This window comes from Psittacula echo, assembly GCF_963264785.1.
Source record: "Psittacula echo genome assembly, chromosome: 10".
NCBI lineage: Eukaryota > Metazoa > Chordata > Aves > Psittaciformes > Psittacidae > Psittacula > Psittacula echo.
Window position 1 is genome coordinate 21,423,150 of NC_137741.1, and position 24,836 is coordinate 21,447,985.

A 24,836-nucleotide genomic window follows, 5' to 3' on the forward strand; every position below is an offset into this window, starting at 1 on the left:
TTATCTTTATATATCAAGCAAGGTTCAATTCCAGGTAACGCAGAGGCATCACCACTTGGATGCAGAGCAAGTGTCAAAGAGGATGTGATGGGTTTGGTTCTGATTCTTGTTGCATTCAGCAGAGGTTTTGCACTGCAGAGCCCCCAAGCAGTGGGAGCACTGGGACAAGCTGGGGACCCCCATCCCATGGCTCCTTGCATTAGGACACCATTGTGCAGCCAGTCTGGTCATGAAAAGCAACACAAACCCCCAAATAAATAGCAGGAATGCTTCATAAAGTGCAAATGTGTCTGAACCAGGGGGAGCAGGGAGAAGGGCTGCAAGGGGCTGGTGCCACTCATTGTGCTGCAGCATCCCAGGTAGGGATGCAGCAGGTAGCAGGGACCAGGAGAGCTGGTGTGGCTGGAAAAGCAAAATGAACTGGAAGAAAGCTGCCAGGCGCTGGATACAGAGGGGAGGGATTTCAGGAAGCTGCTGGATGCGGGTACAGAAAGGGAAAGGAAATAAATAATCAGAGGATATTTAAATGGGTTTCAAGAAATGGGAGCTTTTTGAGAGGTTGTCAGGGAGATTGAGCAGCCCCAAGAGCCGAGCCTCATCTTCTTGTCACCAGTGACATCACTGTCATAACTAAGTGACCAGAAGCCACATGCTTTGCTTGCGAGGCTGCCAAGGCAGGAAGGCTCCAAGACCTCCCTTCCGAGCTGGAGCTTCTGTCGAGTCCAAGCTTTTGATTCTTGTCAGGTCAAATACTAAGGAGAAAAGAACAAAACACATTTGGGGAACAATACTGGAATAAACGGCACCTCTCCTGCCAGGAAGGGTAAAAATAAGTCCTCCCTGTAAGGGAAACCCCCAGGATGGGGATGCTCTCAGAGCCCCAGTGCCATCCTGCTGCCCATACCTCTGCCTGTATCCTTTGGGCAGGCAATGGGATTCACCTCTCCAAAGGGACTCTACGAAGGTGCTGTAACACATCCTGGTGGTGCTTGCTGTGATGGCCCAAGCCTGTATTCTGCTGCCATGAGATGCCTGGGGCTTTAGCTCCAAAACTTAATGATTTAAGAAGATGCGAGCCAGGCAGTGAAGCTGCTGCAAGAATTTCCTTCTCTGTGTTTTGAGTGCAAGGAAGTGTGTTTGACTGCATTGTGCAAACCCAGCCTGTTCACTGGCCTCCACCACGTTCACAGTTTCTGGAAAGAGGCAATGGTATGGTGGGGAGAAGCATCTCAAAGGCTGTGGGTGAGTCCAGCCCGTAAGAACCTGTATCCGGATCGGCATGGGCTCCTCTGCTGAATTATCTTCCAGTATCTGAAGGGGGCTACAGGGATGCTGGAGAGGGAATTTTCATCAAGGTCTGTAGCGATAGGACAAGCGGTGATGGGTTCAGACTGAAACTGGGGAAATTCAGGCTGGAGATAAGGCAGAAGCTCTTCCCTGTGAGGGTGCTGAGGCGCTGGCACAGGGTGCCCAGAGAAGCTGTGGCTGCCCCATCCCTGGCAGTGTTCAAGGCCAGGTTGGACACAGGGGCTTGGAGCAAGCTGCTCCAGTGGAAGGTGTCCCTGCCCGTGGCAGGGGTTGGAGCTGGATGGGCTTTAAGGTCCCTTCCAACACAAACCAGGCTGGGATCCTATGATTTGCCAAAGACCTGGAGCATGCCAGGGTCAAGCAGCTCTGTCTGGCACTTTGAAACTCTCCTCGCTGTTCTTGCTCCTGATTCCACCCTCATTGCTCAAGCCCACAGAGGAGAGGTGACCTCTGCAATGGGGCAGCATGTCCACGGACCCCAGCATCGCCACTGTGATCCCTGCATCCTCAGCATCACTGGGGGTGCTGCTGGCCACCCAGTGCTGGGCTGACCGCATCCCCACCACCACATAGGCTCTGGTGGTATCAGAACCTCCTCTACAACCATGCACTTTACCTTTTCTTTTCTGAAGATGGAAATATTTAGCTTATCTGGAAAATCTTTAAGCTTCATAGAGAGTATACGGGCAAAGGCCATCAAGCCCCGAGGAGGAGCAAGGAGGGCAATGTGTCCTTGTTTCCGTCTAGCTTTAACCGCTCTGAAGCTGAATGAGATGCTGAAAGCACCAGATTCCTCTCCAGGTCGTTATCTCAAAGCCAGCGTTTGTCATCAGCTATTAGGAAACAACCCAGGGTTTGGTGGCTGCTGCAGCGGTGGATGGAGAGCCAGGGAATACTGAGGATGAACAGAGGATCAGTCATCACCGGCTTGTGTGTTGTAACATTCCTGGTTACCCACAGCATCCCTGACAAACAGCCCCGGGGCGTCAGCTACAGCAGTACCTTGTGCTGCCATAACTCCAGCTTTCTGGCCCCCAAAAGCTGGGGAGGAGCTGGGTGATGGCCACGTTTTACAGCCCTAAGGAACGTGCTGATTATTCACTTGCAGCGCATTCCCTGGTGATAACGCCAATGGCATCAGGAATAAATAGGGGCAGGTCTCTGACTGCCCTTTTCCCAGGGAGACCCCAGGAAAGTGATAGGCTGTGGAAGGAATGGGGGGGGCTTGGCTTCTCAGGACCCCATGTACCTCAGGGGTTGTTTATGAGACCTTCCCTGGCTAGTGTATGGACAACTGATAGATGGGGTTCCACTCAGCCCCACTGTTGTGGCTGTGCAGCCACCCAAATGAAAGCCACCATCAAAGCCTGGATCCCTTGGGAACCCACCTGGACAATCCCAAATGTGCCCTATGGAGCCAGCATGATGGTTTTATGAATTGGTGACCCTTTAGAGAGGGATGGAGCCAGCTACCTCCTCTGGAAAACTGGACCAGTGAAGGAAAACAGATGCACGGTCTGACACAAAGGAAGTTATCACAAATCCAGAGAAGGCCACAGGGATGCTGCAGGGGCTGGAGCAGCTCTGCTCTGCAGCCAGGCTGAGAGAGCTGGGCTGGGTCAGCCTGGAGAAGAGAAGGCTCCTGAAGGGGAGACCTTAGAGCAGCTTCCAGGCCAGGCTGGATGGGGGTTGGAGCAGCCTGGTCCAGTGGAAAATGTCCCTTCCTCTCAGGAATTAAATGAGCTTTAAGGCTTCTTCCAACCCAAACCATTTTATGGTTCTATCTCAGCTCATCCTCCCTGGATCCTTCTGGAAGCTGTAGTGCCAACGAGCAATGAGTCCATCTGCTGCCACTGAAGGTGTTTAATTCAACAAGCCATGGCCCAGCATCCCTTGGCTGGGCTCCCCCGCTTTCAGCCTAGAACTGCACCCTGCCTGCACCAAAGCCTTGAGGAAGGGGAACTGGCTTGACCTGAAGTTTAGGGACACCTTGGGTGAAGCACCTGAGGGTTTGCACCAGCACAGGCACATCAAATGGACCATCCCCAAGGACGCACATCCCAACCTGGTACCCTCAGGTCAGCCCATGGCAGGGTATCACACACTGCACAAACTTCCTTTTACTCCAGGTAGCAAAACCCCAGTGTTACTCCGCATCAAAATGCATCAATCCATAGCCACAATATAACCTAGTCCGGGGACCACCATGGAGCACTGGAAGCATGAACCCTTTTTGCCAGCACATGGCTCACGTTTGCTTCAGCAGCACTGCCGTTGCTGGCTGCTCTACGAACAAGCAGGAACAGCATGGGCTGAAACATCCATGGATAGAAATCCCGGTGGATAGAACCACACACAGCAAAACCCATGGGCAGAAACGCTCACATGGAGCTGCCAATTTGCCACATGCCCCAGCTCCCCGCAGTGCCCATCACACATCTCGGAGCAGCATCCCCTTAAGGTGGTTCACCCCTTGGGCTCGGTAGCCCACGTAAGCACGGCCGGGGCCGTGCCGGAGCTCCACGCAGGCAGCCCCGCGCCCGCTGCCGCCATGCAGGGCGCACACATGGTCCCTATTAAGCAAAGGAAGGCGGCTCGGCTGCGGCTTGCTTTAAAGGATGCGGCAGCAGCGCAATTAGAAAGGGGGGGAAAGGGAGAGAAACAAGGAAAGAAACCGCCCTGGCGCGCTTTTCCGTCGGGATGCTCGGAGCCGGGCAGCGGGGAGGCGTGAGCCGGTGGCAGGGCTCCTGGTAATGGGGAAAAGCGATTTTTCCCCTGCTTTCCAGCACTGAGCAGTCCCAGCCTGGCTGCTCGGAGCCCGGGCTGCGTGCAGGAGGGTGCCAGATGGAATTGCAGCAGCAATGACCGCTGCTGGGCAGGCTCTTTCTGCAGGGACAGAGCCCAAACGCGCCGGCGAGGGGCCAGGAAGCAGCATTAAATCCCCCCCGTTCCCATCCCAGCCCCTGGCAGGGCTCGTCCCGCACGTATGGGGGGAAGCTGCAGCCTCCTGAAACCAAAGGCTTGCCTGAAACCTCCTCTTTAACTTATTTAACCCCAAACAATCGTGTTTTGCGCAGCCCCCCTCGTGTGCCAAGGGCCAAGCCACTTGTGGGGCACGAAAGTTAAGTCTAGGTAAAAGGGTCTGGAGTTACGGGGGGGATTTTATTCCCCCACCATCTGATGTTTAAGAAAAACATGGACTAATCCTGCTCTAACTGCAGCCCAGCCGAGGTGGGGGCTGGGAGGATGCGGAGCTGCCCGCTCATTCCTGGAGAGTCCAAAGGTCTCCATCCCTTTCAACTCCCTTGGGAAGAGTTTTCCAACACCCTTATTAACCCTGGGCTTCCTACAGCACCTTTCCCAAACAAGCAGAAGTTATTCCAGATTCTTTCCCCTTGTCCTAGGAATCGGCGTGGGCGCAGGAAGGGGAGCAGGCACTTACCAGGCAGGAGGCAGAGGGAGCAGGCGAGGAGCATCCCGCTGGGGAGGTCCATGGGAAAGCCGGCTGCCCTGCTCCCCGGCCCCGAGCATCCGCGGGAGGCAGCCAGCCAGACTGGTAGCCTCACTCACAGAGCCCTTTCCTTATCCCAGCCTTTCCCGGCTCCCTGACAGAAGGCGAGCATTGGGAGGGAGTGGGAGGGACAAGCGAAACTTGTAGGAGGTACAGCAGGAGAGGACGGGAGAGGGGACAGGCTTTGGACGGACACAGCACCCTTTAGAGATCAGCTCCCCAGCAGGGCTGTGCCAGCTGGGAACTTCAGGCCCATGGCATCACCCCGGTCTTCTCCCTGCAGCACCCCTCTGGGGTCCCCTGGAACCCTGCACCCCAATGGGGACTTGGTGATGGAAGGTCTGCAGGGGATCACTGACGGTTGTTCGGTGCTACTTCTGCTTGATGCCACCTCTGCTTGGATACCACATCTGCTTTGGTGCCACCTCTGTACAGATGCCACAGGTGGGGTGGAAAAGAGGGGCGCCGGTACCCACAGCACCAAGGAGGCTGCTGTGATGCTGCAGGGCCCTGCAGTGCTGGGGGAACTGGTCACAACATTTCCTTTCTTAGCACCTACCCAGACACAAGAATGTCTTTGCTTGCACAAGCATCCAGGACAGCCCTGCTGGGAAGCAGACAGCAAAGGAGCAGGAATTAGGTGGAAGCTCTTCCCTGCGAAGGTGCTGAGGCGCTGGCCCAGGGTGCCCAGAGAAGCTGTGGCTGCCCCATCCCTGGCAGTGTTCAAGGCCAGGTTGGACACAGGGGCTTGGAGCAAGCTGCTCCAGTGGAAGGGGTCCCTTCCCGTGGCAGGGGTTGGAGCTGGAGAAGCTTTGAGGTCCCTTCCAACACAAACCTATGAAAGCACACAAAGTACATCAGCATTCCCAGGGTGAGACTTTCTCCCTCCATTCTCTTCCTCCTCAGGCTGGGGACACCCTTTGGAAGAGATGCCTGGGAGGCAGCTCTAGCAGGAGCCCAGCTCCCAGCATGGCTTTGGGGTTGGGACACAGCCCCGAGCACGCACAGACCATCCACACAGCCCAGCCAGGGTGGCTCCAGTGGGGACCATCCAGCACCTTGCTGCTGCTTTTTCCAGGCATAAAAGCTAAATCCAGTCTTTGGTTAGTTTTCATGCAGTAGATATGACCTAGGAGGTCCTTCCCTACCCACCATCCAGCACAAGTCATGTTTGTGGATGGGAGCATCTCCACGTGCAGGTGCTGCCTGCAGTGATAAAGCTCAGTGAGACCAACCTCCCAGCCAGCAGTAAGGCAAAGCCAGCGTGCTCTGCCGGCTGCATTCACCACCATGGTGCCAGCTCTCCTCCCCTGGAAGCAGAAGAACAAGCAAAGGTCACCGATGGGGACTGTTCCCCCCTTCCCACCCAGCCAAGAACAAAGATGTTTTGGGATGGATCCAAACACCAAGTGCCTGTCAGACAGTTTGGGGTCTGCAGGAGGGGGATCAGCTCCGCTCGAGACGCTCTTGGATGACACAGAGTGTCTGGAAGATCCAATTCCTTTTCATTCTCCCCTCTTTCCTCCTGGAAATACATGTTTGGGGTCTGTGGGCGGGAGGGGACGTGTCTGGAACAGGGATCAAAGCAGCACCGAGATCCAAAGCAGCGCAGGGATGCGGATGCTCTGTAGCTTGTTTGCACAGTGCTCCACCAGCACAACTCTGCTTGACAGATACTTTCGGTTCCTAACTACAATTCCCAGCTGGTTTTCCCCTATAGAACTCTGGAGCAAGGAGCAGAGCTTCAGGGGTCAGAGCAGCAGCTGGAAGGAACACGATGCGTTCCTGGGATGGTGCAGGTGAAAAAGGAGTTTTTTAGGGAATAAAAGGAAATATTAAGAAGCTGGTGCAGGAAGCTCGGATGAGATTTAAACCGGAGACCCCAGAGGGAGGGATTCCTGAGACGTGGATGCTCTGAGCAGAAGTTGCTCCTCCTGCTCCCAGCCCGGGGCCACAGACAGGGCATGCGAGGGGAAATCCCTTGCTGGGAAGTAAACTCTCCCATGCAGTGGGAAGGCAAGCTGGTCTTTATGGAATAAAGACAATCGCAGAAGGCCTACGTAATCCTGCAGTTTGCACCTTGCTTCGGCTTTCAGAGGGGTTGTTTGGAAGTGGTTGCTGGAAGCAGCTGATTTGAAGGGATTTGGAGGAAAGATGGGAGCAGGGAAAGGCTCCTGCACCTCGTGTCCTCTTTTCCTCCCCAAACAGAGCAGGTCTGGTCTCAAGCACATTTCAGCAGCTAAAAAGCTCCATGGAAAACCAAGCAGCAGCGGCTGCCTCAAACTTCCCGACCTGGAAACCAGCAGAAAGTCAGATCTCCAGGGACTAAAGGACTGGCCTGAAGAGGTTCCTCTGCATCAGCCACAGTTCCTGTGCAGCAAAGCAGGAGAAACCCCCAAGCGCTGGCTTCCTGAATGATGTCCATCAGACCCCTTCTGCTTCCTTTCTGCTGGGTGCCTGCAAGCAGCTTGCAAAAACCTGAGGGCTTAGCATTAGTCTGAACCAGACCCATTTGGGATAGCAGGGGAATGGGGTCTTGCCTGACTGATCTGCAGAACTGGTTTAAACTCTGGTTAAGCCACTGATGCGGCTGCATCACCCTCTGCCAAGTTATCGGTGCTCGCTCTTGGACATCTAAATGTGACCAAGCCTCTTTTCATGAGCAAGAAATGCCAAAGAGTTCAAAGGAGCAGGGTTATGCAGTGCCAATGTTGATGTAAGACTCCCAAAATGTAAACAGCTGTTGGTGGAAGTGATGGATGGGAAAACAAAACCCATGGAAATAATAGTATTTCAACGCCTTGCAAAAGCTGGGATGGGGACGTCCATGGCAGCCAGCAGAAAAGCCAGCAGCGATGCTCTTTAATAGGCTGAAAAGCCTGTAGAAGATCATGTACATGTACTCTTCATATGATATTAATGCTGTAAAGAAAGCTGGATGCATACTAAGAGCTGCCTTCCCACTTCATTTCTGGATCCTGCTCCAGTTGCAGCGCTGTTCCAGCCAACCCAGGCAGTGCTTCCCAAAAAGTCTCTGCCTGCAGCAGCGAGATCCCGATGTGCTGCCATGGGGTGAAACACGAACTCAGGCAGCTGAAGAGGGGTTAGTTCTTCATTTGGGTTATTTCCCCCTATCTCCCAGCTGCTGATAGTGATGGATGCAGCAGCAACAGGAGCAGTTTCACACATGAGCATCCTGGGGATGAGGACTGGGTGGCAACGCTGCTTCCTCACGGGAATGACATGCACCAAGCATCTCCAATAGAGACCGGAGTGGCTGCAAACAAACAGCCAGTCCTCGTGCAGGGCCTTGGAAGGGCAGTAGGAAAAGATTTGCTGCAAGCTCTGCCTGGCTCTCAGCGAGCCCTTGGGATGGTTTTCCTTGTGTTGGAAAACCTGGGGGATGTAGGAGTAGGGGATGCTCAGAGCCAGGATGCTGGGTGCTGCAGGATCCATCCCCACCAGTTAACTGCTCATCCCACCATGCAAAACCAACCCCATGAGGATGGCACTGAGCCAGGAATAAATCAGTGGAGAAAGTGAGAAACAAGACAGTTTTATCCTGAATATTAAGCAAAGCAGCAGCTTCCCACGGGGAATGGCAGCCCTCAGCTTCCGATCCCAAGAAAGCCTGGCTCCCAGGAAAAGTTCCTGCTCATGGCTCAGATATCAGCAGGTTGGGACCAAGAAACCCCTCTGTTTTCTCGGCAAACCTGACAGTTGCCAAGGAAAGTATCGAGGTGCAAACTAAGGCTTGTGCACGTTGGAGATCATCCATGATCTGCAGCCAAGCACCACCAGGCTTGAACCACCCCATCCCTTCCAGCAGGAGCAAAATCAGGAGCAGAACCTTGCACCTGAGCCCTGGGCAGGGTTTTTACCTCCCCAACCATCAGCATCTTCCTCAAATGCCAGCACAACTCAGTTAAAAGCAAGGGGAAAGCAGGCAGGGAGGGCTTCAACCCAGGCAGCGAGCTCAGCTGGCTGCAGATCTGGTCATGGAATTACACAAGCCATTCCCAAAGGGAAGATCTCGTGTCTTCCCTGAATTAACAACCTTGGATGGGCTTCTTATTAAATCTGGATAAGGAGAATGCTGCACTGACCGTGCCCTTAACAGCCTGTGTGCGGATGAACCCGAGCCACGCAGCTGAACCAGACAAGCCTTTGTGCACCACTGAAATAGAGCTGGCATTGCTTGTATCCATGCATCCAAATCATAGAATCCCAGGCCGGTTTGGGTTGAAGGGACCTTAAAGCTCATCCAGTTCCAATCCCTTCAGGCGCTTGTCCAAAGCCCCTCTCCATGCCTCTTGTAGCCCCTTTAGATATTAAGGCTATCCTAAAGTTTCCCCCAAGACCCAGCTCAAACTCTCACCCCAGCACCTCCAAACCCTACGTGAGCTTGTGCTACCCTCTCACCAGCTGCCTGACCTTCCTTCCCCTATATTTGAAGTCATCGAGCAGTTTACTGTAGTTTTTCCCACGTGTGGTCATTTTTTCCAGCCTTCAGCAGATGCCTCCTTGTGCCTGACCTTTCGGAGGGTGTCATGTATTGGATGCTATTGCATGTGGAGTTTTGGAAGAATTAGAGCTAGGATACAAGGAACGTAAACAGAGGCCAGGAATGAAAACAAAATCCCTAACCCACCAATATAAACGGAGGAAGGGCTGATGGGGGTTTAACTGGGAAGCCCGGGGTGATGCTGGTTCTGGGATGCTCCCATGGGTGCTTCTCCCCCAGTTCCAGGGGATGGATGGGAACAGGTTGGATGCTGAGGTTACCCATACCCCTGCTGCTCAAGACCTGGCTCTGGGGTCAGGATTACACCCACAGGGAGCTCTGGCGAGGCCATTGTCACTCGTGGGTGATGGAGGCAGTGTCCTGGTTGCTATGACTGCTACCGCTAAACCAGGACAGGCAGCTCCGAGCAGGTCCAGCAGAGCACGTGGTGGGGTCACGCCTGGCCATCAGCAGCCGCACTGAGCTCAGGGCTCTGGAGACTCGGTTGTCCAAAACAAAAGCTGATGTAAACAGAGAGCCCAGAGCCCGGCAGCTTCATGTGGAGCCAGGAAGTGTTACATCTCCACAGAGCATGAGACTGAGACAGCCAGAGCCTCCCCAGCCCTGCCAGAGCAGCGCCGCAGGGAGCGACATGAGGATGCTCCAGGGTTATTCTAAGGCCTGGGGTCTCCCCATCGTTCACGCTACCCTGGAGACAAGAACAATGCCATGGAATCAGAGAATCCCAGACTGGTTTGGGTTGGAAGGGACCTTGAAAGCCCATCCAGCTCCAACCCCTGCCACGGGCAGGGACACCTTCCACTGGAGCAGCTTGCTCCAAGCCCCTGTGTCCAACCTGGCCTTGAACACTGCCAGGGATGGGGCAGCCACAGCTTCTCTGGGCACCCTGGGCCAGCGTCTCAGCACCCTCACAGGGAAGAGCTTCTGCCTAAGAGCTCATCTCAGTCTCCCCTCTGGCAGGTTAAAGCCATTCCCCCTTAGCTTGTTCCTACTGGCGCTGGGTACAGCCTGGTCCAGGGGGGCAGAGGGAGACTGGAGGCTGGGCAGGGAAGAGAAGATGCTGAACCAGGGCTCTGGGCACCCACAGGGGTGTTACCAATGACAGCAGGAAGATCTTGAGTTATGCTATAGAACAGATGTTGAACATCTGCCTCCTTGCTAATGCAATTTGGGGTTTCTGCTCTCAGCATCCCATGCTGGCTGCAGGGTTCCTCCACCTGCACTCCATATCCCAGGCAGGTACAGATCCCCATCCACATGGTTCTCCAAGCAAACTACGGAGGAGGCATCTGTGAACAACTCCCAACTCCAGAAGCAACAACGGGGGATAAAATACAGACTAAACCAAGAGAAACCCTTCTGGTCAAGTGGCGCTGCAGAGCCCCGTTGGTTTCCTTTTCTTTCTTATGGAACAGGAAAGTAATTTAAGCTCTGGAAAGCAGGGACTTGGCACCTCCGCTGTGTTTGGAAGAACTTTGGCCCTTAGCTCCCAGCACTCAATTAGCATAAGCCATATTTACTAGTCTTTGCCAAAGTGCTTCTCTCCTCTTCTTCCATGCCACCAAGCTTGTGCTGAGGCCAAATGCTTCCATAGCTGCGCCAGGGCTCTCAGGGGCTGAAGGAGGTGGAAAAGCCCCTGAAAATCCTCTTTTTGCAGCAGATAGGCACAAAATTCAGTATCTGAGCCATTCCCTGGGAGGTGTTTGTTGTCTCCGCAATCAGTGCCCAGCTATGAACAACCCCATCTCAACAGATGACTTGAGACTCCAAAAACTCAGGACCCTGGACCCAAAGCTCCCCAGGTGTCTGGGGGTGACTTCATGACCCAAGCAGCTTTCCCAACATGGTATTTAAGGACCACTAACCATAAAAGCAGTGTTTGCTACCAAGGAATTCCATCGTTTACTTAGCCAGCATTATTTTCCTGCCCTATTTATTTAGTCTTTCCCCATTTATTTCTTACTGTGAACGAACAAACATCCACCCAGCCTGGATAATGAGCTATTAGGATGAATCCCTTGGGGTGAAGCTTGTGCTGAGTAGCTGTGGTCCGGATTCCTTTCCTGACCCATGGCATATGATGTCTAGGCAAGTTCCCAGGTACCACAGCTTGGATCCTGCTTCCTCATATACAACAAACAAGAATCATACAGTCGGGGGGTTTCCCCCTATAAGGAAGAAGCTGAACCACTGTGCATCCCTTGTGCATCACCCTGCAGAGGCCCTGGGAAAGCCCTTACATCCCAAGCACTCAAACCAGGAAAAATGAATTTAAAACCTCCCTGATCAAAACAATCTTTCCCTTGGGAAATTTTCCATTGCAGAAAACCACCCCCTTTTGTGTAACTATCCTGAGTTATCAGTTGTGAATATTATGCTATCTCCCACTCCAAGCTGCAGGTTTCTGCCTTCTCCACTTGCCTGAACATAGCAATTCCTCCCTGCCTGGAGCAACCCCTGAGCAATATGAATTCAAGTTTGGGGGGTGTCTTTTCCAGTTTAATTCCACTGGTGTGACACATGCAGCTAAGCCCTAAACACAAATGGTAAAGCCATCTAAACCTTGATTTGTCAGAGAAGATGCCAAACTGGCTGCGTGCAGTTGGCAGTCCATAAATCACTGCACCAGAGGAGAGTTAGATTCATACACTGCTGAACCTCCTAGAAGGGAAAATATGTGGTGGTAAAAGTATCTCTGGGCACAGAATCTTCTGCAAAGGGGGAAGAAAAAGAGCTTTTCAGACCTGCTTTCCTCCCTGTGTGTGAAATGAGGAGGCACAGCTGGGAGAAGGGTGCTGCATCCATCTCCTGTGCATCATCTACCTCCCATGCACCGTACATCTTCCATGCAGCATCCTCTTGGGTTGCCTATGGTCCCTCATGGATTAAACAAGGGATATCACTTCCATCCTCACAGTTTCATGCTTCACTGGCTATACCAAGGGGGGAATCATGTTAATTCAGGCAGGGTGGGAGGTAAACCCCATCTGATGGGCTCTGTGTGGGGACAGCATCACCCAGCCAGCTCTGGCAGAGCTCAGTGCTTTTGGGGATGTGCTTCAGGGAATGTTAAGGAAAAGGCGGAGAGCTTTTACACTGACACCAAAAATGTGGGGTTTCCTTCTTAAAGGAAAGCAGCATTCCCACCTCTCCAGCACAAGCTTTGGGGGGATTCAGAACCTTCAGAAAGGGAAATACAAGCTCTACTTGAAACCTGTTGAGGCTTCTCCCCACTCTCCTCCACACCAGTTTCCAACCGCAGTCCAGACCCACGGCATCGAAAGGGTGACCTCAGCCCTCGCATTGCTTTCTTTGGGAATTGATGCTGCTTTGGATGCAGGTTAGGAATTGAACATTTTTGGTCATTTCTGCAGACAATAATGACATTGCCCACTCCAGAACACAGCTGGGTCACTGTAACAAACCTTCACTCTTCTGCAGAACACTTCCTCCAAGCAGCCCGCGTGCCTTTCCAAGCCAGAGAGGCCATGGGGCAGCAAAACCAGGTTCCAGCTCCCATTCACCTGACTCCAAGAGCACTCGGCCCTGGCATTTTCTAGACAGTCTCCTCTAAAAAAAGGGAGGATGAGCCATTTTTAGAAGCTGGAGATGGATTTCACACATTCCAGGCGCTCGCTGTCCCTGCTCTGGGAAGGCCATTACTGGCTGAGTGCTCCCTGCCTTGCTGACACCAATGCCTGGGAGCCAGCCGCATCCCTGTGCCAAGGTGGCAGCCTGGGATATTGCCTCTGCCAGACCCATGGCAGACCCCTGCTGCCCTGTGATCCATCATCTGCATTAACTTAAGCATCCCCTGATGAAGGATGGGGGGGTTGGCAGTGACTGCCCTGCAATAGTGCAAATGGAGGGGGCTTTGCCTCTTGCTAGAGCATCCCAATGCGCTTCATGTCCCCAGCGTGTGCTCTCCCAAAGGGCAAATCACTTTTCTCCCTCCCCACCACTAGTGGTACAGAGCAAGCACCTTCACGCATGGACCTTTAGGCTTTTGAAGTGTCTCCTCTTTGCTTTCTATTTATGAATCTGCTTGCATGGGGCTTTGTAACCCTTTGGTTTGTCAGAAGGTCAAAAGCTTTTCTACCACTCTGAGTTACAAGCACCAAGGCACAAGATCAGCTGCATTTAGTAGCCCTTTGATCATTGTCTTTGAAGCTGGGAACGGCATTGAACCTCCAGTTCCTAAAATGCTATCTTGTATAAGGCAAACTGTCCATGCACTGAAAACACTGCGGTTTAACAGTGACCAGCTTAAACAAAAAGGAGAAGAGAGGAGACGCACGCTGACCTTGGACACGACAAACTGGCCATGGCCACACCATGCAGAGCTGCACCCACTTGGGTGATGAAGACAGCAGAGCAAGGCAGAGAAAACGCATCCTCCTCAAGGCATCAGCTCTGTGTGCACCAGTGTAGGTTTGACACCAGAGGCAGTGCCAAGTTCCCTGCTTCTGCCAAAGAAGAATTCGAAGGCCGGATTTGTAAGCGAAGCTCAGCCAGGAGAAGGTGCTCTCTTTGTTAATGGAACCAGAGGCTTTGCTCCAAAGCCGAATGCCTGCACGTTCTCACATGTAGTTCTTCCAGGAAAGAGAAAAAGCAAGGTTGGAGACATTACAAAGACAGACAGCTCTTTATAGACAGCCCTGACCCTGCTTTCCACCCTCCCCTGGCTGCGGTGCTGGCCATAGCCCTGCCATGCAGCACTGTCTGCAGAACAGGAAACACCTTCCAAAGGATCCAACTGAAGGAACAGAGAGAGATGGAAAAAGGGACATGGGAAAGCACTTAAGGTGGCAGCCAACAGACTGGTCCTCATTGAACCAGCCTCACCACCTAAACCAGTGCCTCATGGATCCTAGACATCCATACACACGCAACATTCCAGGCCAAGGAATGCATTACCTCAATGAGCAGGTGGTTTCTTTGCTTCCCTCCAGTCCATAAAACCATCCCAGAGATGTCTCAGGACAAAGGAGCATCGGAGCTGCTCGCTTCTGCCTGGGAATTCACTGAAGGTTTAACTCCATCACTTGCTTGAAATCATAAACCAGTATCGCCAGGATTCCTCTTTGCTTGGATTTTGGCTCCCTCCATGGCTTTTGCCATGAAATGGAAGGGAGGAAGAGTCACCTCTCTGCTGGAGCGGTTGCAGAGAAGATTTCACCCAGCCATGGGGGTCTAAACTCACGCTCCCTTCTCTGTTTCTTCCCCTCCCAAATCTCCCAAACTGGTTTCCTCCCTGGGAAAGCCAGGATTTGGGCTCTGTTTTGACAAAATCTGTGCAAAAATCCCAGAAACCTCAGGAATGGGTCAGCCTGGAGAAGAGAAAGCTCCTGAAAGGGAGACCTGAGAGCAGCTCCAGTGCCTAAAGGGGCTGCAGGAAACCTGGAAAGGGGCTTGGGACAAGGGCCTGCAGGGACAGGCCAAGGGGAATGGCTTGAACCTGTCAGAGGGGAGACTGAGATGAGCTCTTAGGCAGAAGCTCTTCCCTGTGAGGGTGCTGAGGCGCTGGCCCAGGGTGCCCAGAGAAGCTGTGGCTGCCCCATCCCTGGCAGTGCTCAAGGCCAGGTTGGACACAGGGGCTTGGAGCAAGCTGCTCCAGTGGAAGGGGTCCCTGCCCGTGGCAGGGGTTGGAGCTGGAGGAGCTTTAAGGTCTCTTTCAACACAAACCATTCCATGGTTCTGTGATTTTGGGGATCACACTCCAGGCACCATCCCCAGCCGGGGCTCCTGGAACTGGCTGAGCCACTATTTCAGCCAGATGAAATTTCATTTTCAGATGAGTCAGTGTCCCAGAAATGCTGGCTATGGGGAGCGATGCAGCATCAGCAAGAACCTGCCCTGGCTTGTAACAGGAAAAAGATGTTTCACTGCCCAAACCAGCCTAGGGCCTGGGACAGATTAGGAACAGAGAGCTCCCTGCTAACACGCACCAGGGATGTGCCAGTGCCTGCAGCAAGCTGGTACCCACTCAGAGCAGGGATTAACCCCAGGGCTGCCCACCTTCCTGGGAATGTATCATAGATGGCTTGGGTTGGAAGGAATGCAGGCAGGACCCTCCTGCTGCTGCTCCTCTGCAAGCCTGTCCTAAAGCAGGGACACTTCTGACCCAGCCCAGGATGCTGCAGGGGAGCCTGGCCTCAGAGCAGACACATGTAATGCTCTTCACCAATGATAAAATCCTAACTTAAAGCAATCTATGCATCAGAATGAAATAAAAGTAAAGGAAACAGGCTGTCTGCTTCCTATTTTCCTAGTTATGAGATCTGAAAAGCTATTTCATTCATGAAGGATACCAAAGGCAGAGCTGCAATAAAAGAACACCTTCATAAACCAAATAAATCTGCCAGGAAGCAGGTTTTAAGGCCTTTCTTTCAATGGACAAATAGATTTTGCTATGCCATCTGCATGCCATATTTGTGATGGAGTCAAGTGTTATGTATAAAGGCATCTCTTTCGATGTCAGAATGCCATTGGGATGGAACAAAACCCAGGGGGAAGCCCAGCCAAGTGCCACCCACCGCTCATCCCACGTGGGGTGACACTGGTGACTGATATGAAAAACAGCTTGGGGCTTCAGATCAAAATGGGTTGCTCATAATTTAACAGCAAATCTCATCCTCCAGAGCCCTCAAACCCCAAGGAATCAGTGCCCACATCCACTTCTGCCAATGCAAAGCCCCACCGGCTCCTTGTGGTACGTCCCAACTTTCCCATTCCAGCGGTTTTTTTGGTAAAAACACCGCATTCTTTAAGCTCTCAACATCTTTTGGTAGCTGCAAATTTAAAAAGCTTGAAATCACCTCAGAAACCTGGAGCTTTAATTATTTCCATGCAGTTTGCTGTTAAAACCCAGCCTTTTCCACTGGGATGGGCTGACGCACGCCAGGGGGGGACCCTCGGCTCAGCCACCCAGCTTGGCTGAACGTGAGAACTCGCAAGTATCCCCTTTTCTTCCTTTTTAACTGAGCACATAATGAGAGAAGGGAACTTCCATCGCCCCTCAAGCACTATCCATGGTAAAGGGGGGTTCTCCTTGCTACTGCTCCTCAGCAGCACTGCAGCGCATCCCTGCTCCCTCCTACCCCTCGCCAGCAGAAGCAGCCCCATTGTATTTAGCACTTGAGGGCAGAAAATCCCAGCAAGTTTGCAGACTGTAACTGGAAGAATGTGTCATTCTGCAGACGTTTTCCTGCAGGCCAGACTGCTGGGAAAACATGTGTTCCAGCAGCAGCAGCCAGCCGTGCAGGTGGCCAGGGCGAGGGAAGCCGGCCCCATGGCAAACGTACTTGTTTATTGGTTGAGGAAGGGGGGGAAGCTTTAAATGATGTCATGAAAGCTCCAGACGTCTCCTCTAGGAATGAGCAGGGACTTGCCAAGCCCTTTAAGGGTGCTTTCCCCCCCCCATTCCGTCCCAGTTGCATTGGGAGTTACATGAATATTGGTGGGAGACCATAGGGAATTGGGGAACCTGGGTGCAGACTCACACTGATTTTAGGGATTATTGCTTATGTGGGATACCCACAGCCGCAAGGGTCCTCCTAGGTTAGTGCTGTCTTAGAAACACAGCAAGAGGTGGTTCCTGTGCCTTCACCGCAATCCCATTCCTTATCCCCATGATGGAAGGGGCCAAGGCAACATCCAGCCCCAGTCTGATCCTGCAGCCCCTGCACAGCAAGCCAGGGAGGGTTAAAGTCAGGAACCTTCTCCCAGCATCCCCCTTCTACTGGGCCCAGTCAGGTCCTTGCTGGAGAAAGCACCCATCAGCTCCAAGCTCAGTGAGGCCTCAGGGACCAACTGCCCATGCAGGGGCTGCAGTGACATCTCACCACAATAATCCCAGCAGCATCTGGACCACATTGAAACAGCACGGCCTTTATCCATCAGATACCTCTGATACCTGAGCATCCCAGATCCAGACCCAGGCTGGATCTTTCCAGTCCCAAACCCTGCTATAACCATCATTACAGGACATCACAATTGTAAAATTCCTACTTCAGCCTTTCTTTCCATACTCCTATCATGTGAAATATCTTGCTTTATGTAGCCAAGTCTTTATTACTCTTAAGTATGATGTATTGTTAATACACCTATGGAAGCAGAGCCATTCCCTTCACTCAGTGCTATAGCCCGTGTTACACTATGTACCTGCACCTGAAAACCATTTAAGGGAGCTCTAAATCACTGCTGTGCTCACCCAGGTCTGCTGGAAACATCAACCCAGAGGCCAGGTTTCTCCTCTGCAGCACTTGGCAGCAGGTCCCAGCCCCCTGTTCAGCTGCAGGGATTTATAGGAGAGGGATCTTTAACAGCATTTCTCACTTCACACACATGCACACAGCCCCTTTTCATCACCTTTCCAAGTGCTAAGTGGGCCTGGACCAAATGGGAATGCCTTTGATCCAGCCCCATGCTTACCCAGGCTTTTTTTGCAGCCAGGCCCCCCCCATTCACTGTGAGGCTGAGCAGGGGAAATATAAAGCACAGCTGAAACACCCCCAAAATAGATATTTCTGGCATTTTGGGGGTGCTCTGGACTCATCAGCACCAAAAGTGAACCTGGCAGAAGGGTTTTCTCATGCTCAAGGTGCTTTTATCTCCCTTGCAAAGCCCTCCTAGCTCAGGGCTGGGGGAACAACTTGTGAAGGTGGCAGTGGTCAGCGCTTTGGGTCAGGCTTTTCCTGACCCTATTGCAAAGAATAGCATGGGATTGAGGTTAAAAGCCCATTTTCACTCCTAAGAGCCCTCTTTGCATGGCAGGCAGGCTGTGCACTACCCGTCATTCCAATTTAATGCATTACTTGGGGGGGCAAAAAGCTGTTTCAGATCCAGGATTCACATCTTCATGCCAGGACCCTTTAACCAGGACACAGTCTCCTCACGGACAACCCGGCTATCAGCACAAAGCACTTGAAAAGGCCCCAGATTCCCTTATTTTGGATGCAGTGAGGTCCGTCAGGCTTTGCTGGGGATACAGGTGAGCCTTGCTTACAGGCACAGACCAAGCAGGACAGCATCCTCCCTTCCCCATGCTTGAGCAGCCCCAGACCCCAGTACTTACCCCAAGCAGAGGAGCACGGGGCTGTTCACTCACTGTCACTTGGATCAGCTCTCCCATCAGATGCACACAGCAGGAGGTGTTACTGAGGGGATGAGTCTCCTACCAGCACACAGGGGGTCACCATACACAGCTGGGCAAAGGGAAGCTCTTCTGACACAGCATCCTTCATACAGACACATGGACCCAGCCTGGGAAGACTCTTCCCTTGGGTGTAAAGCCATGCAGAAAGGCTCTGGTGTCTCTCCAGGATAGACACCTGCAGGAGAAGCAGCTCAAGACATCCCAGTTCCTCACAGCACCAACAAAACACCTCCTGTGAGCCAGCCCCAGCCCTTTTAAGCAAAGGCTGCTTCCCAATTAGCACTTGCAGCCTAATGAGCTCGTTGATCCTTCAGCTCGCAGCTGACAGCACACTCCTGCTGCAGCTGGGGTGCTCCTGAGCAGCGCTGGCAATGGGGACATGAGGGGCAGAGGGACTGAAGCACCCAAGCTTTGGCAAAGCCAACTGAAGCCTCCCAGTCTGAGCAATCACAGGGTTTTGCTACCAGAAACCATAGCAGGAGGTGACAAAAATCAGCAGGGAAGGAGAACGAGAGGCAAACATGGCACAAAGTGACAGAGACCTTTCTGCAGTGAGAGGAGCTGTGTGAGCACCCCATGCAAGTGGGCTCTTCCCCACCAGCCCCAACCCCACGTTTCCAACAGAATCCTGCTGATGTTCCCTGGAAAATCACCCTGGAGCCACACAAAACACGTGCAGCGCACGTGGGTGGGCTGGGAGAGCTGCTGGCCCCATGAAGGTCAAACAGCATCTTGAAACCACCAGGACAGGAGAGAGCTGATGTGTTTGCTCCATGAACACACCAAGGGCTGCCCTCCTGCGCTCCTCAGCTCAGCCATGGGGCTGCAGGATGAAAACTCGTCCCTCCTAGGCACAAAAGCAATACAAGCACTTAGAAAAGAAACGTAGTTGTTAGCAATGGTGATCAGAAATGTCTATTTTGGGGGGTGTAGCATTGTCTGACCAATACGCCCAGAGGACTGCAGGAGCCCTGTGCCTGCCTGGAATCAGTGTTGGGAAGGCAGCAGCTTCCATGTGCTGCCTGGGGAAACTGAGGCACGGGAGGGTGAGGATGGCCGAGCACCCCTGCAGATCCCATTGCATTGAGTCTTGGGATCAGTGACTTCCATGTGTAAAACACAGCAGAGCTGATGGGGATGCTGGCTGCTAGCAAGGCACCCATCAGCCGCTTTCCATGGTTGTTTTGTGGCTTTCCCGTGCAGGGGCTGCAGTGACATCTCACCACACTAAGCCCAGCAACATTTAGACCACAGTGAAACAGCACAACCTTTATCCATCATCCTGGGTGATGCTTGGTTGGCTTTTCATAGAATCACAGAATCCCAGGCTGGTTTGTGTTGGAAGGGACCTTAAAGCTCCTCCAGCCCCAACCCCTGCCACGGGCAGGGACACCTTCCACTAGAGAAGCTTGCTCCAAGCCCCTGTGTCCAACCTGGCCTTGAGCACTGCCAGGGATGGGGCAGCCACAGCTTCTCTGGGCACCCTGTGCCAGTGCCTCAGCACCCCCACAGTGGGCCAGGATCATCTTTGCTATTGCCCGGGCTACACCGCACGTCCCGGAGCCCGCAAATTCCTGCGGGATTTCCTAAATAGGTGACGATAGGGAGAAAATCTGCGTCTTTATCAAACTCATCGCATCCTGGAGCTGTTTGGGTCCGAAGGGATGTTAGTGACAGCCTTAACGCGCCGCGGGCGGGGGACCGGACGGCGCTAGAGGGCGAGCGCGGCCGCCGGCGCTACCGGCGCTGCTGGAGCTACCGAGGCTATGGGGCTGCCGGGGATAGCGGGGATACCCGTGTGGTGGGCTCAGCCCCCCCATATGCTGCACTGTGCCACAGCTTCAGGCCTGGACACTGCCGTGCATCGGAGGATCACCCGTCAGAGCACTGCAGTGCTCCCCGCTCAGCCCCCCCAAAGGCTGCGGTACCCCAGCTTCAGCCCTGTGAGGATGCTGCTGTGCGCCTTGGGCTTTGGCCCTGATGGGTGCTGCAGGCCGGTACCCCCAAAATGTGGCTGTGTGTCCAAAATGAAGCACCCAAAATGGTTCAGCACTCAAAAATGAAGTGTTTGGACCTCAACGCACAAAAGCCACTTGGGGAAGTGTTTGGCTCAGGGCTCACTTCTCGTCTCAGCACTTTCCTTCTCCAGCTCAAACCGGGTGGGAACAGCAGATGGGGTGGGGGTTGCAGAGGTTTGGGGTACTGGGGTCTTCCAGTTGGGAAACAGATCCCATTTCTGGGAATGCGATCATTGTGGGGATCCTTGGCAGCTCACCCCTGTGGGTCAGTGGGAGTCATTGAGAGGACCTGGTCACTTTGCCCACCCTGATGCTGTCAAGCCCCCCCAGAAGCTTCCCCGGAGCACAGGGAGACTTGGGGGTGCTCATCCTGCGAGGGGAAAAAGAGCAACCAGGCCAGGTTTCAGGTTTGCCTTTAAAATGCACGTTGGAGGCAACTGCCAAACACATTCACCAAATAACAGCTCGAGCTATGGAAAACCCTTCTTCCATTGCCCGGGCTGGCTTCCCACAGCCCAGGCCACTTGCCAGGATGCTCTGCTTAAACCGGAGTCTAGTTTCCATGCCCTCCGTGCTGCAAGGAGAGCTCCCAAACCGGCCGCTTTCTGATCTGCCCCCGTATCCTCTGGGTTTCCAAGTCTAATGTGCACTTTTCCCTGGCAGGAGATGGGGCTTGGTGCTGCCTTAAGTCTGGACTCCAGTTAAATGGAACCCCATCTCAGCTGCCTCTCTGAGCAGCAGGGGTTCAGCCAGGAGGACCCAGGGTGATGAGGGTTAGGAAATGAGCTCTCTGTAAAGTCTCAGGGTGTTTTCCACCCCAGAGCCCACAGATCACAGTGTCACTGGTGTGCAGGGCAAGGGAAGCCCGAAGCCCCATGCACTCAGCATGGGGCATGGTCACAAGTCACTGCCAGAGCCACCAGCTCGGTGCCAGGAGCTGGGATGGGAAATACCAGTGAGGATGGGCAGCCCCTTGTGAGGCCAGGAACAGGGTGGAACAGGTTCAGAGGTGGAGATCAGCCCTGTGCTCCAGGCAGAATCTGTCCTCCCGAGGCACTGGTGCAGGTTGTCAGTGCTGGGTGGTGAAGCTGAGCCCAGAGGGCTCCATGGGCTGCTCAGTAACCACGGCTTTCTTTGGTAGAGTGAAAACACAGAAGAACAGCAACTCCCCTACAGGTAACTCACACCTTGGCTACTGTGCAATGAGCTCAGGCTCTTTCAGACCCACCTCCAGACAGCGACCCCAAGGCAGGACACACACACACGTGGTTATCTTCAAGCACATCCCTACTTCTGCTGCCATCAGGAGCTCAGACCTGCACCAAATCACTCTCTTTGAGACCTTGAGGTCTTTGCTTGCAGGATGTATCCATCCTCTCCTTGCTGTGCTGCTTGCAGGTAGCTCTCCTCTTGCTACAAGTTGTGCTTTGTGGCATGGATACATCCCAACCACGATGCTTGAGTGCTGCAGCGACCACCAGCCTGCATGTATGGAAGGAGCACACACAGGCAGGGTCAAGCTCTGAGCACCCCAAAGGGAATATATATATACTTAGAGACAATGTGTTCTGTTTATACCCCCAAAACACATTAACCCCAAATCTAAGCATCTCTTCACCCCAGCTTCGCTTTGCTTCGCCTCTTGCTCCGCTCCAGCCTCTGATGTGAAGTCTCTTTTCCTCTCTGTCATCTTCTGCAGAGCGTTTCCACCCCATCACATGCTATCAAATTAGCAGCTATGGCAGGAGCTGGCTCTAAACAGGCGCTATGTAAACAGCAAGCCACAAGAAGGGGCTGGGTTTAACTCACTGGTGTTGGGAGGCTCCCTCAGGCTTGGCTTTCCTTGGGAATAGCTTTTCCCACTCGTGAGAGGAGGGCTTTCCTCCCAGCCAGCTTGTGCAGGCTGCTGGAAGCCTTGCTAGGAACGTGAATGAGGAAGGCTCCCTTCTCCTTGCTGGAGAGAACAGGCATTTCCCACTGGGGTGAGAAGATGAAGGGTGCCAGGAAAGCAGTTTGGGAGCCCCAGACCCTGGTGCTGGCCTAACCAAGCTGGGTTTCCCCCCAAACCCACGCTTCAACCCCAGCATCCCCCTTGCAGGGGTCACTGCCACCTGTTCGGTGGTTATCTGGGAACCAGGGACCGAGGGCAGTGATTTGAGGTGGGAAACCGAGCTCCCACCATCCCTCTCCTGTGCCGTTAGGAGCAATTTTCCACTGGGATGAGCTTCCTTGTCCCTTTGATTCCCTTTGCCTGCTGGAGCTCATCGCGTTTTCATTTGTGCGCCACATTCAGTTCATTCTTGAAATGAGTAGAAATAGCTCCAAGTTCCCCTCCCATTTCCCTGAGCAAAAATGGGACCTTATCCAGGACTAATCCGAACCAGATGACTCCAGAGGAGGGGAAGAGAAAGGAGTCAGTAATAGAGAGATGTTTGTTCTTGCTAACAGTGGTTTTAAATGGAAACATCTTGCTTTCAAGTAGAAGGGCTTCAGTTTTTAGTGTGGCCCAAGCGCCAGGTTCTACCACGTATTGTTATTCCAGATGAGCTTCCATCAAAGCAGATGAAAGCCCGTCCCTGGCCTTCTCTATAAATTATCCACTATGGAATCCAAACATGAACCTCCGTATAATTCACAGCTGCAGTAACTCTGGGGATAATCCAGGACGATTTGCCATGCACAGACTGGAGGTAGTATCTATGCTATATTTGTTTCAATGTAATTTTAGCCAGCACAAACAGCGCGCTCAGCTTTGGCTGCCCTACCCCACCAGTCCAGCAATGGGAGCATCTCTGAGAGCTATAACTCATTTGTGATGGAGCAAGGAACCAGCTCGGTGGATCTTGCCTTAAGAATGAAGTATTTGCTAAAGGAGGACCATGAAGCATTCATTTTGGAGGGAATGGCATTGCTGAGGAAAAGCATGGTCCTGGGGGATATGAAGACTTGTGGAGGCATCAGGACCACCGTATCCAATGGGAGCACTGATCGTAGTCCATCCCTACAGCGCTCCAGCCAGCCCTAAGCACCAAGCAGTTCCATCTCCTGACTGTTTTGTGCAGGAGACTTGGGGCCTGACCTGCATCCCCAGAGCAAAGCAAACGACTTGGCCAGCTCCATTCATGAATCATCTCATAGGCAGGGCCCTCTGGTGACACAGTAATTATGTGTTACAGCGTGGCTTCGTTATTATCCTCACATGTCCACAGGCTGCCTGATGCAATGGAGTTGTGTCTTTCCAAGAGTTTCATCAAGTGAAGGGCTAAACTCATCCGTGGTATAACCAGCTCAGCCTGGTAGCTTGCCCCGTAGCCATGGGTCAGTAGTGGGTAATGGGTTGGGGAAGTCTCTCCAGACTCACAATTCACGATGGCTCCAGCAATATTTCACTCAGGAGCTCCCCTTTAGCACGGTGGTGTATTGCTCTGAAGAGAGATGTGTCTGCAGTTATGTATCCCAGAGCTCCTGGTCAGAGGCATTACGAGCCGCGCTCTTCCCGCATCCCATCCCCACAGCACAGCACAGCCAGGCAGGCTCCAGTTTTCCCAATGCCTCACGTCCACCGAGGAGGCAGCAGCATCTCCTTCCTCCCGCTCAGCAGCGCCCGTCACTTGAGCACACAGACAGAGGGGTGAGACGAGGCGCAGGGCAGGAAGGACGGAAGCGCAGCCCTGCTCCATGCATGGGCTCCAGATGCTGCGAGCCGGGAGCTGGGTGCTCAGATCCCCCCCTCCAGCCTGACTTTGGGGTGGGGGGATTTGTTAATCGGCCCAGCTCAGCCCCCTGAGCATCCCTCTGCATGGGTTCTCTTTGCTGCAGCGAGGGTGATGGGCTTGTACCCGCCTAAAGCGATGGTCACTGTCGCTTCCCCGCCATCCAGTGTCCCTGGGGTCCCCCGGCATCCTCCCCCCTGTCCCCACAGCGTGCGCCCGCAGGCTTGCGAGCTTCCCATCCTCGTCCATGCAGCAATTCTACCTTCACAGAGCCAGGAGAGGGAGCCCAAGACACCCAGAGCCCTGAACGCACCCAGGTCCCCTCCCACCGCGGCCGCTCCGCTCTCACCATCACCCAGGACCGTGGTGCCGGTGGGAAATTCCATCTCCAGGTGGGAATTGCGGCTCCCTCCAGCAAGGGCTCTGCTCCACAGCTGCTTGCAGCAGCCAGGGTCGGGGCTGCACGGCGTGATCCTGCCCTGTAGGAGTATTCCTGTTGCCCATCCCATAGGCATCCGCCTGCGGTACCAGAGGCACATTCCCGAGAGGATGAAGACCAAGTGATCCTCCCCATGCAGCATGTCTGATGTTGATTTCCTCTGCT

General features: G+C 53.4%; 1 protein-coding gene across 1 annotated transcript in view; it reads right to left on the reverse strand.

Moving 5' to 3' along the window:
* ITGA11 (integrin subunit alpha 11) overlaps window positions 1-4,802 on the reverse strand; it is a gene marked incomplete at both ends in the record, with an annotated part of 43,610 nt that extends 38,808 nt beyond the window's left edge. The window contains one exon of the mRNA XM_080626765.1: window positions 4,751-4,802. Within this exon, the coding sequence (XP_080482891.1) occupies window positions 4,751-4,802 (52 nt within the window). The remainder of the gene's footprint in view (window positions 1-4,750) is intronic.
* Between the last annotated feature and the right edge of the window lie 20,034 nt (window positions 4,803-24,836).